The sequence below is a fragment of the Pelophylax lessonae genome (assembly GCF_965119305.1).
Source record: "Pelophylax lessonae genome assembly, chromosome: 11".
Taxonomy (NCBI): Eukaryota; Metazoa; Chordata; class Amphibia; order Anura; family Ranidae; genus Pelophylax; species Pelophylax lessonae.
In genome coordinates this window covers 52,433,715-52,447,596 of record NC_138778.1, presented here as the reverse complement: position 1 = coordinate 52,447,596, position 13,882 = coordinate 52,433,715, and the positions used below count along the sequence as shown (strand labels likewise).

The following is a 13,882-nucleotide window of genomic DNA, read 5'->3' as shown; positions in this document are numbered from 1 at the left end:
AAAAAAATTGCAGATCGCCGCCATTATTAGTTAAAAAAAAAAAAAAAAGTAGAAGAAAACAAATTGGCCTAAAATGTTAGAAAATTTTGATTTTTTACATTTTTTTTTTTTTTTGAGAATTTCATAGAAAAAAATTTGAAAAATATTGTTGTTTTTTCAAAATTGTCGCTCTTTTTTTGTTTATAGCGCAATAAGTAAAAATCGCACAGGTGATCAAATACCACCAAAAGAAAGCTCTGTTTGTGGGAAAAAAAGGACGTCAATTTCATTTAGGTACAGCGTTGCAAGACCACGCAATTGTCCGTTAAAGTCACGCAGTGCCGAATCGCAAAATAGGCCCTGGTCTTTGAGCAGCCAAATCCTCCGGGGCTTAAGTGGTTAAGTGGAGATATCAGGATGATGCCTGCAGCTACAGATCTAGTCCCAGTGTCTTTTTTTTTTTGTCAGACAGCTGGCAGATGTAACGCCCGCAGGTGCCTCTCCGACCTCTCCTGTGCCATCAGGGAGCCCAGGATGCAATCTGGCAGTGCCGCCAGGTTCCCATAGAGGTAGTTGTATACCGGTGTTCTGTGAAAAAAACCTACCCGTGAAAATTTCATACCCTCGTCACTGCCAGTGCACCTACGTCAGCGAACAGCTGAGGAGCTTACTAGTGCGTGTGCTTGGAGGGTATGAAATGTTCACGGTAGTGTGTTATAACGTTACAACGCATCACCACATTAAAACATCTCCGCTGCAACATGAGTCATCTCCGCTCCTACCCTTGTCACTTCCCTGATCTTGGCTACTAAATGTAAAAGCGGATCACGGAGCCGAGATCTCCGTGATTTAGATTTCATACACCCGCCGCCGCTTTTACATTTACTAGCCGAGATCAGGGAAGTGACAGGGTTAAGAGCGGAGATGACTCATGTTGCGGCCGAACTGTTTTAATGTAACCGCTGCAACAGCTCATGCCGTGTAACGTTACACACACTACCCTCAAAATTTAATACCCTTCGAGCGTGCGCTCTTGTCAGCTCCTCCGCTGTTCAATTACGTCACCGGGGCTGTGAGCATGCGCACTGCTACGCTGCCAGGAAGTGACGTGGGTATGCATTTCTCACGGGGTAGGTTTTTCTAAAGTTACACCGGATTGTCCCCGGCTATCTCTATGATCCTGTGAGGCCAGAAGTGACATCACTTCCAGCTCTGGCAGATGTATTGTAAACCGTGCCTTTTTTTTTTTTTTCCTGGAAAACACTGATTTTTTTTTTCCTTTTTTTTCTTTTTTGATCTCATGCTTTCCAGGGTAGAGAGAGATGTGGGATCTTGTAGACCCCAGATGTCTCCATAAAGAGCAGCTGTCATGCCTTTTTTTTTTTTTTTTAGAACGAGGGATGTTTACATTTCTGAAAGTGATCAAAATTAAAGGGACAGTGTAACAAAAACAAATTTAAAGCACCCCTGTCTCTTCATGCTCGCACCCATAAGCAATTCAATTTGTAGTTTGCGCTCGCATGGGTTAATGGTGTTCGCACCACTCGTGAGGTATCCCCGCAAACGTTATTGCGAGTGCAAGAATTCTTGCGCTAGGCCTCATCTGTAGCCCTGAGCTGCTAACCTGTTAAAAAAAAAAAAAAAAGTTAAAGCGTCTCCTATGGAGATTTTTAAGTACCGTAGTTTGGCACCATTGCCCAAACGTAGGCAATTTTAAAACTTGACATGTTGGGTATCTGTTTACTCAGCGTAACATCATTTGACTGAACCTAAGCAAATTTAGCCTTATTCACATGTGCGTACTTAAGCATACCCCTGTGTGAGAGCTGTGTTTGCCTGCACAGGTGTTCCGTGCGTCCCCACGCAGGCAGCCCCATTCATGTCCGTTGGGATGTATCAACTGCATGGACACAGCTGCTGCTCTTAATTTGAAACCTGTGTGGGTCCCCTAAATTCAGACAGTGTGGATCTGGTGACCTGCATGCACCCACACGGATGTCAAATTGGGAGGAGCCACTGTGTCCACTTACCTGTCTCCTCTCACATTCCAGCATCGTCCCATCTGCAGCACCACTCCACTGTCTGCCTGGTTTCACAGGAGACGTTCTCTCCCACTGCTGTCAGTTAAATCCTAAGAGGAGGGAGTGGGGGGGGGGCATGGCTGGGCCACGCTGTGCGTGTGTGTCTTTGGATGCACACAGCTTCCTTCACCCAGAGAAAAAGAGCCGCCAGCGGGGGACCTCCTAAGGAGAGGTATGCGTCCGCTCTGTGCAATATCGATGCACAGAGCAAGTAAGTATAATCTATTTTTTTTTTTTTTTTTTTTTTTAAATAAATTGCCTTATTACTTTAGGTACACCTGTGTAAATGAATCTTAAAGCTTAACTCCACTTTTATTGAGAAACAAACACTCCCCTCTGGGTGATCTATGTACATTGCAAGGATTAAAACAACCTTTGTTGCAGATTCCTACCTTTTTGTTATTCTGAAGAAATCCCTGTGTGTTCCTCTGTCTGTCAATCAGCTGTGGCACCTGCAGAGTACTAATGAGTAAATCTGCTCGGTCTGCATCCCTTTAGACGTGTTCCTATTGGGAGGATCCCACCAAAAGGGACGTTTTTTGTTACAGGAGATGCCTGAAATCTGGCTTGTACCTTAGTGCAGACTTCGGGGAAAATTGGTGAGCCAATCACACAAGCAGGAAATGATGTTTCTGGGATGTGGTCAGTACACATTCAGAACAGCTCCAGGTAGCCATATTGCATTGCATTTTCAGAAATTTACAGCGGCTGCAGATTTAAAAGGAAAGAACATTTTTAATAACATTCAATTATAATATGATTTGTGTCGCAATTGTATACTCTGTATTATTTATTTTTTTATTTCCTATTTTTCTTCCCCACGAAAGTGGAGTTACCCTTTAAACCCAACTTTGTTCTCTTCCTACTATAAATATTTTTGTTTTTTACAAAATTCTTTGTAATTGTTTAGTGGCCCTTTAATGGGCAGCATTAAAGATGCCAAAATAAACCAGTCATTGTACCGAAGCTTTGCATTATCCTGGTATTCTCTTATTATTTAAGAAAGGAAGGCTCAAAGATTTTAGCTTTTTTTCTCAATTTTCCCTTCTCTGTTTTGTCTCCAGGACATATCTGCAGTTCTAGAAAGATCTTCTTTCACACTGATGCGGCACAGGCTGTTGGCAAGATTCCAGTAAATGTCAACCAAATGAAGATTGATCTGATGAGCATAAGTGGCCATAAAATCTATGGGCCAAAAGGTAATCCCTTGTTTATTTTTTGTACACTTTTTTTTATTCAGTTTTCTCAAATCGGGTATTTGGATAATTGCAGATATATATTGTGTGTGTGTGTATGTGTGTATATATATATATATATATATATATATATATATATATATATATATATATTATATTATAATGCAACAAGTGCAAGTACCTGATTTGGCTTAGTATCAGCCTCTTGCAATCACTCTACTGTACAGCTCAGACTGGCAGAGAGAGAAGTGGCATAAGGAGCCAATCGGTTGTGCTGAAATGCTCATGTGCTCACAAGTAACATACAAAGATATGAGCTCACAAGTCTGTTACTTCTTTTTTTTTTTTTTTACGGTCCATTACAGGCTGGGGGAGGGACTATACCTGTAAGTGTTACTTAAAGCAGGGCCCTACCAAAAAGGCAAGCTCTGCTTGTCTGCTTCCCCCTCCCCTGCCACATTTGGCACCTTTTGGGGGAGGGGGGGGGGGCAGGTCAGCTGGAAGTTCAGCCCCCCTCCTTTCCCTACAGCTGACCCAATCAGAGAGTGCAGCACGCTCATACGCTGCAGGGAACCAGCTTCCCTTAGTGGAGATGGCAGCACCCAATAGTCAATTGAGAAATTGGCTCAGGTGAAGACACCTCTATATTCCTGGACAGGTAAGTGTCCTAATATTAAAAGTCAGCAGATAAGGAATTTGTAGCTGCTGACTTTTAATTCTGTCTGCAGGAGCCTGGCACTCCTCTTTAAGGCCTTTTGCACAATACGCCTGTTTGAGTATCCACTTTTTTCATACATTTTTTTTTTTCTCCATATGTATTTTCACGCATAAGGAAATGGGAATTTATTTATTTTTTTACTGAAGAATGTTACGCGCCTATGTGCATAGGCACATTACAATTAATAAGCTGTATTTTAGCCCAGTGAAAAAAGCTGTACTAAGGCTTTTTCAAGCTGCAGTGTGCAAGAGGCCTAAAGCTGAACTTCAGCTAAACTGCTAAATACCCAGTAGAAATGCATAGCAAAGCAGGAGACTTCATTTTTCAAAGCTGCATCTAAAGCTTAACTCCAGCCTCAACCTTAGTCTTTCTCAGTTGTACAGGCTTCTCTCCTGTACTGAAATAACTTAACCCTGATTTCCTTGCACATTGTGAGCTTCTCACAGCATACATTAAAAGCTGCAGAAAGCCCAAAAGAGCCCACCTCATTTCCTGAATGGAGGTCATCCAGCATTGTCTAGCGCTATACTTCCGACCTGCTTCTTTTAATCCTTGGACTTTTGTTTTTTTCATAACAATTGCTTAGGTATGCCCACTCCTCTACACTAATGCTCACCAACAAAGGCATTTTTATATTTGCATAACTTCTCCCAAGAGCCAGCCCGCTGCTTGCATCGGGCTCTTGAGGAGTACTGAGGCAGGGTGCTGTGATGTTTTCAGGAAGTTTATGCACTGCACCATACCAGCCCCAATCACCAATGATCTGCCCACTAATGCATAGACAAGCACAGAGACCTAGCAATGACACGGTTGGTTACCATCAGCTATTTACCACCTCCTTTTTTTTTCTTTAAGGTGTAGGAGCAATTTATGTTCGCCGGCGACCTAGAGTACGAGTGGAGGCCTTGATGAGCGGTGGAGGTCAGGAGAGGGGCCTGAGATCTGGTACAGTTCCAACTCCGCTTACTGTGGGATTTGGGGCAGCCTGTGAGATATCTCAGCAGGAGTTAGAGGTAAATGGTCTGCTTTATATGATAAAATAGGATTTCAGCTCTCTTGTGCAGGGTGATAATTAGAATCTCTGACTCCTATTAGCTAAAGGCAAACCCATCAGATTTTTTTTATGAATGCATATTTATTTTGGTATGTTGCTGCAGGCACTCTGCACTGAGATCAGAAAGGCTGCTTATATGTGTATGCAGCTCCCTCTGCCCTGATGACTTCTGTAAACAATGAAGATGAGGAATCCTTGTGCATATTCAAGCATTTCTTTTATAAGGGGGGTCTAGAGTATTATGGAAGAGTCAGAGATGTGAAAGAACACTTGGAAGCTGGATACTGGGTCTGCAGCTTCTTGGCTGCAGGATTTATCCTCTTCCTACCTGCAAGCTATAAATGTCCCCCAGCGTGATGCTGATGTCCCCTGTTGGGAATACCTTCAGAAATGTCCTCTGAGGTTAGTAGCTGATGCTTTGCCTGGCTGCTGGCTGGCACTGACAGTTTGGGCACCCATAGACAATCGGGAACCAATCAGAGCAGATCCTAGTGGTGTTATTTTTTAATTTTTTTTTTTATCAAATGAAGACTTCCGTGAAAAATAAGCTACAGAGGAACACTGCCATCCTTTTGTTTTTATACTGTAATTGTCCAGTATTACAAAAATAATCTAATTTTAAAGACTGTGCATCTATATCAAAATATCAAAAAACAGAGCAGGGTCTTTAAAAACTCTAAAAAAAAAATGACAATTACATTTTATCAGCTAGAGCCTCATGTTTCTAAAATACATAGAAACATATGAAAATTAGTCATGTTATTAGAACTCCCATGTTATTGTGAAGTAAGCTGACATCACTAAATTTAAAGCGGAGCTCCAAGCTCCTTCCAAAAAAATTAAAGGAGAGGTACAGCTAAAGCTCGTTTGGCTGTACATCTCTTATGGATCACAGGAGTGCTGTTTGTCAGCAGAGAGCGGACTAAAGTCCGCTCTCTGCTGACGTCACAGAAGTCGGTCCAGGCACCGTGTCATCGCGACCACGGAGTCAGTATCCCCTGGACCAACACCTGAGGCGGCTGCTTCCCTCCCCCCTCTCCACAGCCCAGCGCTCCAGTGAGCGAGGAGGGGGCAGAGCAGAGAGCAGTGACTGACAGTCAGCAGTTCACTGCTCGGGGAGCTGTGAGAACCAAGCGATTGGCAGTATTCGACCGCTCTGCTCTCAGTACAGAGGCGCCGGTGGACAGATGCAGCATTGGACTGATGCTGCATCCGCCTAGGTAAGTATTCAAAAAAAAAAAACCCAAACTTCTCTTTTCACCACTTGCCGAATGGGCCATAGCCAAATGACAAGTACAGCGCGGTTGGCTTATCTGGAAAAGTGTATAATGATGTCCTCTCAGAATCCTGCTTCCCGCGCACACACAGAAGTGTCTGTGCTCACTGGATCCAGGGGACCCAGTGCATCATGGATTGTGGTAAAGGGCCAATGACAGCGGCCCTTTACCACGTGATCGCTCCATGCATTGACGGAGTTGACATGCATTGACAGTTGTCAACAATCTGGCGCTTGTCCGGTTCAGTTCTCTCCTCGCACACTGTACACAGTGATCGGAACAGCACAGGAAAAGAGGAGGGAGGCTGCAGCACTGCTCATCCCATGCCTCAGTCGTGCCCATCCGTGCCCACCCATGCCCTACAATGCCTCACAAAAGTGTAATGGCTAGTCAGGAAATGACGGTGCTTCCTGCATAATGTGCCTCTGTATGTTGCAAGGCTGTGTGAAAGTCTCACACATGGGGTATCGCCATACTCAGGAGTAGAAGACTTTATTTTGGGTTGTTTTTGCTATGTGTTAGAAATGTCTTATAAATGGACAACTTTGTGTAATAAAAAATACATTTTCATTTTCTTTACATATTTTCCAAAAACGTGTGGAAAAAAAATGACGTTTAAAAGGCACATTATGCCTCCTAGATAATGTATTGGGGTGTTTGCTTTCCAAAATGGGGTCATTTTGTGGGCGTTTCCACTGTCCTGCTGCTCCAGGGCTTTCAAAAGTGTGATAGGTTGTCAGGAATGCGTGTATAATTTTTGCTCCTAGAACACCTTGAGGTGCTACTTGCATGTTGGGCCTCTGTATGTGGCCAGGCTGTGTAAAAGTCTTGCACACATGTGGTATCGCCATACTCAGGAGGAGTAGCAGAATGTATTTTGGGTTGTAGTTGCAAGTATGCCAGTACAGTGTGTGAGAAATACCTTGGTAATACAGTATTACAATTATGTGGAAAAAAAATCTTAATTTTGCAAAGAATTGTGGGGGAAAATTTTCATTTATAGCACAAAAATAAAAAACCCAATGATTAAATGCCACCAAAAGAAAGCTCTATTTGTGTGGGGAAAAAAAGGACAAAAATTCATATGGGCACAGTGTTGCATGAATAAGGAATTGTCATTCAAAATGTGAGAGCACTGAAAGCTAAAAATTGGTCTGGTTAGGAAGGGTTTTTTTGTGCCCAGTGGGTAAGTGGTTAAGGACATTTACTGGTCTACTAACCCAGCTGTGTCTTCATCCAAGCCATTTTTTCTATCGGCTCTCGAGTGCTGCTGCCGCCTCCATCTCTGGTAAAGGAAACCTGCAGTAAAGCCTTGCGGCTTTGCAGCCGGTTCCCTACTGCACATGCGCCCTGTGCTTTGTGAATTGCTCAGCAGCGGGGGAAGAAGGGGGCGAACTCCTGGAAGTTCAAAAGTCAGCTAGAAGTGGGAGCGGGTACCTGTCAAAACCGCCTCCCCCCCCCCCCTAAAAGGTGCCAAATGAGGCAGCGGGGGGGGGGGGGGGTTGTTTGGGGAGGAGGCAAATAAGCAGATCTTCTCTTTTTGGGGCTTTAACATAGAAACATTAAAAAGTGACGGGAGAAAAAAAAAAGTGGTCTATCGAGTCTGTCCATTTGTTTGTGTTTTTTTTTTTCTGTTAACCTAGCTATCTAGTCTTTCTTGACTTCTGGTGACAAAAAAGCAAAAAAACGTTGGCTAATCCCATATTGACTTTAATTGTATTTTTTTTTTTTTTCTCCTGTGATAGGCGTCTATTCTAAAATCTCTTCCCAACCCGTTGTATTATAAAGTTCAGCAGCTCCTAAATATATGCCATAAGTGAGGGTATTTTTTTTTTTTTTCGAACTAGGTTTAGTATAAATTTTTTACAAACCGTGGTATAATACCCAAAGCCATAGTCCTAATATGAGATGTAAATAATGTCCCTCTTAGTGCTTTTTGATGCTTAGTAAATTAAGAGTGTGTTTTTGTGTTTCTCTTCACTTTCAGTACGACCACAAAAGAATCAGCTACCTGGCAGATCGTTTGATCAAGAATATATTACGTAATATTCCTGAGGTTGTGTTGAATGGAGACCCTGAGGAGCGTTACCCAGGTATTCAAGTGATACATTATTAAAGGTTATTTTTTTAACCCACTAGAGCCGGCATCTGTCAGCCCTCTAAGAGCTTTACAATGCCAGAAGGTGGGACGGGGCTTATGGCCATGTGACCGCCATGATTGGCTGTCATGGCAGTCACATGATCGGAAAGCTCCCAATTGAAAGCAGCTAACGGGAGCTTTCGGTTAGCTGCCGTTACCTGTGCCTGGAGCGCGTAGAGAACGCACTTTTGGCACAGCCCTATTGGCGTTATTGCACACAAGTATGCGGCCATTCAGCACCAAGGCCTGGCACAGAGAGGCCGCACATTTGTGTGCGCTTGACGCGAAGAGGTTAAATAACAAACTTACTTGCTCTGTGCACAGAGCAGCCCTGATCCTCCTCTTAGGTCTCGTGCCGACGCTCCCAGCGCCCCCTCTTTTCCGAGTGCCCCCATAGCAAGTCATTTGCTATGTGTGCTCGCTCCCAAGCCCCGCTCTGTGTGTCCATAAGGCTCGGCCCCGCTCCCTCCTCACTGGCTGTGCTTAACCATAGGCTTTTGTTATGGTCTCTCGGCCAGTGAGGAGGCAGAGACCCAGGAGAGCAGCCGCTCTCGTGCACATTGCTGGATAGTGATTGGGCTCAGGTAAGTATTAGGGTGGGGGAGCTGCATACTGAAGTTTTCAACATCTACAACCATCGTTGTCAACAACAACCATTAGTGTTATAACAATCAGTGTTCTGTGGGCTGTGTGTTCACCAGAACAGACCTAAAATAGTAATCATTGCTTCTCATCGCCTTTAAAGAATAAGCTTTAGCTTCTTAGATTCTAGTCAGACAAATCAAGCAACTTTGCAGACAGTCTTCCTTGCCCCCCCCCCCCACACACACACACACACTCCTCCCCTTGTCTTCTGAGAACTGTTCTGGGAACTGTGGGGGTTATTTACGAATACTGGAGAGTGCAAAATCTGGTGCAGCTCTGCATGCAAACCAATCCACTTTCAGGTTTATTGCCAAAGCTTAATTGAAAAAGCTGAAGTTAGAAGCTGATTGGCTACCATGCACAGCTAAACCAGATTCTGAGTGCTCCAGGTTTACTAAATCTACCCCATTGAAGCTGGATTTGCCCATAAATAGAAAAAAAAGGTTTGGGGGTGTGCCAAGTGTAGAGGGGAAGGAACTTTGTATACTGTATATGGTAGGCTATATGGAATTTTAGATAAATCACATTCGTTTGGGGGTTTGGAAAAATAGACCTTTAATTTATGCGGTTATCGACGTTAAGATAACATTCAAACTAGATGTATGGGTCTATGTTCTGAACTTATGTCGTTTTCCTTAAAGATATACACTTACTGGCCACTTTATTAGGTACATCTGTTCAATTGTTTAGTAAAACAAATTGCTAATCAGCCAATCACATGGCAGCAACTCAATGCATTTAGGCATCTAGATGTAGTGAAGACAACTTGCTGAAGTCAAAACCGAGCATCAGATTGGGGAAGAAAGGGGATTTAAGTGACTTTGAATGTGGCATGGTTGTTGGTGCCAGACGGTCTGGTCTGAGTATTTCAAAAACTGCTGATCAGCTGGGATTTGTATGCACAACCATCTCTCGGGTTTACAGCGATTGGTCCAAAAAAGAGAAAATATCCAGTGAGTGGCAGTTAAGAGCAGGAAATTGAGGCTGCAATTTGCACAGGCTCACCAAAATTGGACAATAGAAGAATGGAAAAACGTTGCCTGGCCTAATGAGTCTCGATTTCAGCTACAACATTCAGATGGTAGGGTCAGAATTTGTCGTAAACAACATAAAAGCATGGATCCATCCTGCCTTGCTTCAACGGTTCAGGCTGGTGGTGGTCTTATAGTGTGATGAATATTTTCTTGACACACTTTGGGTCCCTTAGTACCAATTAAGCATTGTTTAGCCTACAGCCTACCTGAGTATTTTTGCTGACCATGTCATCCCTTTATGACTACATTGTACCCATCTTCTGATGGCTCCTTCCAGCAGGATAAAGCACCATGTCACAAAGCTCAAATCATCTCACCACTGGTTTCTTTAACATGACAATGAGGTCACTGTACTCCAATGGCCTCTACAGTCACCAGATCTCAATCCAATAGAGCACCTTTGGAATGTGTTTGAATGGGAGATTCGCATCATGTATGTGCTGCCAACAAATCTGCAGCAACTGCGTGATGCCATCATGCCACTATGGACCAAAATCTCTAAAGGAATGTTTCCAACACCTTGTTAAAATCTACACAATGAATGAAAGCAGTTCTGAAGGCAAAAGGGGGTCACACTCAGTACTAGCATGGTGTACCTAATAATAAAGTGGCATGTGAGTGTATACCTGTGCTAAACAGAAATCTAAAACAAAAATCAAAATATTGAACAGTCTGCAATCAGTAAATTCTTTGAACTGCCGTTGTCAAAGTTTTAATATATTGAAAACAGAATGTGGTTTGGGCGCAGGTTTTGCCGTGATCTTTTTTTGTTTTTGCAAAAAAAAAATAGATATTTAAGACAAGTGATACATAAATATATAAAATCTTAATGTAAAAAATATGGTTAAAAAATTACATACAAATGGTAAAAGAGTACTTTTTTTTAAATGCATGCTGTTCATTTTCAGACTTCAGATTTGTTTTGTTTTTTTGTTGTTTTTGTATATGTGATGCATTTAGCTGGTGGTAGGCTAAAGGCAAGGCTATGCATTTGGGTTTTTGTAGAAAAACAGATTCACTTTAATAGCCTTCATTTTCCTGCTGACAAGGATGAGAAATAACTTTAATATTTCAGGTATGGGGATCCCCCCCCCTTTTTTTTTTCTCCCCCACATAACCGCGCTGAGGCTTGGTAAGTTAACATTTAGAACCAGTGCCACCTCAATCCTGCGCTTACACAGGTCTTCTTTTCTTCATGTGTGGACAAATCTGCAGTGGAGAGAAAGAAGGTAAGTAGAAGCACCACAAAGGGCTGCCAATAATCTGATCCTGTTTTTTTTTTTTTTTTTGCCCTGCGTTGACAAAACAAAAGTTCTTTTAAATGCATTCCTGTGATCTCTGTATAGCTTATAAAAGTCGAATCTTCTTACTTTTTTCAGGCTGTATAAACCTTTCTTTTGCCTACGTGGAGGGGGAGAGTTTATTGATGGCATTGAAAGATGTTGCACTCTCTTCTGGAAGGTATGATAGTACAAAGCATGCTTATCTACTGGTAAAAAACAAAGCCCAAATTGATTTAGTAATAAGATCATATAAAACAATCAATGCGTTTGGGGGGTGCTATCCACTCCCCCTGGGACTGCAAGAAAGTCAATTAAACAAAAGACAAGCAAATGACATAAGACAGGAGCTTCCCACTTATAAACTGGTGAACAAGGAAAAACAGGGGAAAAGTAGAAACTATGAAAAAGCTGTAGGTAAATCTATGGATTTCTTGTTAACCCCAAAAAAGTGCATGTTAATGAGTCCATAAAATCTGTATCCTGCTTCACACAGCACCAATGGCTGCTTTTCATAGGAGTGAAGTACCTCGGGGGGGGGGGGGGGGGGAACAGCAGAGAGCCCCAGACTTAGTTCATTAGTATGGGCACAGTATTTATTGAAAGGCAATTGGCAACTCACTTTTAGATGGTCAGGATGCTGCAGTGGCCACCAGCAAGATCAGACATTGCTACCAGTCCAGTTCCCCTGTGAGTTGCAGCCTGGTTCTCGCCATTACCTGGCTCATCCTACAGCGGCATCTGATCTTGCTGGTGGCCACAGCAGCATCCTGACCATCCACCTTGCGGATCTACAGAGAGCAGTGATCTATATCATGGAGACATGCTTTGTTTTCACATGTACAATTGAGTTGCCAATTGTATTTTAATACTGTGCCCATTGTACTGCACTTAAGCTGGATACACACTATTCAACTTTTGTGGTTAGATTTCCTTCAAATTTACCTTTTCTATGTAGTGCAAGGGCCGGCCAGATTGCATACAAATTGAAAGTGTTTAGGTTTGACCTCATATTATCTGGTTTTGGTAAGTCTAAAGGAAAAAGTCTTCAGGAAATCTTAGTGTGTATGGCCCATAAGTCTGGCACTCTGCTGTCCTAATTAAGAAAATCAATTACCTTATTACCCTAATATCATGCTTTAACTCTTGCCTGTGCTCACATACATTCTCAGATATTTGTAATTCTGATCCATATTTTATAAAGGTGTATTGATGCCATCAGTGTTGTAGCTGAATAAAGAGCAAATACGTGTGTGTGTGTGTGTGTGTAGTATTACGGCTTTGTGCAGAACCCAAATGCAGCAATATTGTGGCAACAAAGTAAAAAGCTTTTATGATCTAAATAAGATAATTTACATCAAGCAAAATAGTAACTGACTTACTCATACCGGATGATTGTGAACTGGGTAAATGTTACTGAAATTGTGGAACTTGCATATGAACCCTTCAGACTTTCACTTTATTTTGTTTTTGTTCACCTCTAGTGCTTGCACTTCGGCATCACTTGAGCCCTCTTATGTCTTGAGGGCTATTGGAGCAGATGAGGACCTGGCTCACTCCTCCATCAGGTTGGTTTTGAGAGTTACTGTTTATGAAGATGTATATTTTAGACCAAGCGAGTGTTAGTCCCCGTTCACACTAAGGCGACCTGTGAGGCAACCTGGTCGCCTCACAGGTCGCCGTAGGTCGCCTCCCATAGGGAAGCTGCGGACCCGTTCTAATAGGAGCGACACAAGTCGCTCCGACTTAGAAAAAGGGTCCGGAGCTTTTTTGGGGCGACCAGGAGGCGACCGCCATAGACTTCAATGTTATGAAGTCCGTGGCGGCCACTCCGAGGTCGTGGCGCGCTGCTCGCACCGCGACCTCGGAGGTTGCGGTGCGAAGTAGCGTCGCTTGTATGTGAACGGGGCCTTAAAACCAACATTGTAGTATTGTCTAGAAAGAGAGAAAAAAATAAATAAAAGCTTCCACCAACGGGAACAAATTAAAGATATCAAGGTGCCCACACACATCTGCAGCAGGCCATTCTTGTTGGCAAAGCTCAAGCACTTCCTGTAATAACCTCAAAGCTTACACCTCTTTTCCTGCATGTTCTTATTGGCCAGTGGGGGTGAACCAAGAGGTGTGTGTATAGAAGTGGCAAGTTTTGAAACTACCAGTTAGTGTTAAAGCTGATTAGAACTGCCCACCATTACTCCATAATGGTAGGGTCCTGGAGGCGTCTGCTGGCATTTTCATCCTCCTTTTTTTTTTAACTTTTTTTTTTTAGTTTAGTATTTTTTGTAATTTACATTTCTGTTTGAAATAGAAGGTAAGCTTTGTGTATCTATTGTTTAGGTTTGGTATTGGAAGATTCACAACAGAGGAAGAAGTTGACTTTACAGTTGGGAAATGCATCCACGAGGTGAAACGGCTCAGGGAAATGAGGTAAACCAAACATTTAGAGGAACCTGGCCTTTTTCTACATTTGTATGAAAG

General features: G+C 42.8%; 1 protein-coding gene across 2 annotated transcripts in view; it reads left to right on the top strand.

The window, feature by feature from the left end:
* The window catches only part of NFS1 (NFS1 cysteine desulfurase), a 34,080-nt gene that overhangs the window by 19,461 nt on the left and 737 nt on the right, over positions 1–13,882 (top strand). For both annotated transcript variants that reach the window (XM_082271380.1, XM_082271381.1), the window contains exons 7-12: positions 3,125–3,259; positions 4,830–4,987; positions 8,293–8,398; positions 11,504–11,585; positions 12,889–12,972; positions 13,742–13,831. In XM_082271380.1, the coding sequence (XP_082127506.1) occupies positions 3,125–3,259; positions 4,830–4,987; positions 8,293–8,398; positions 11,504–11,585; positions 12,889–12,972; positions 13,742–13,831 (655 nt within the window). The remainder of the gene's footprint in view (positions 1–3,124; positions 3,260–4,829; positions 4,988–8,292; positions 8,399–11,503; positions 11,586–12,888; positions 12,973–13,741; positions 13,832–13,882) is intronic.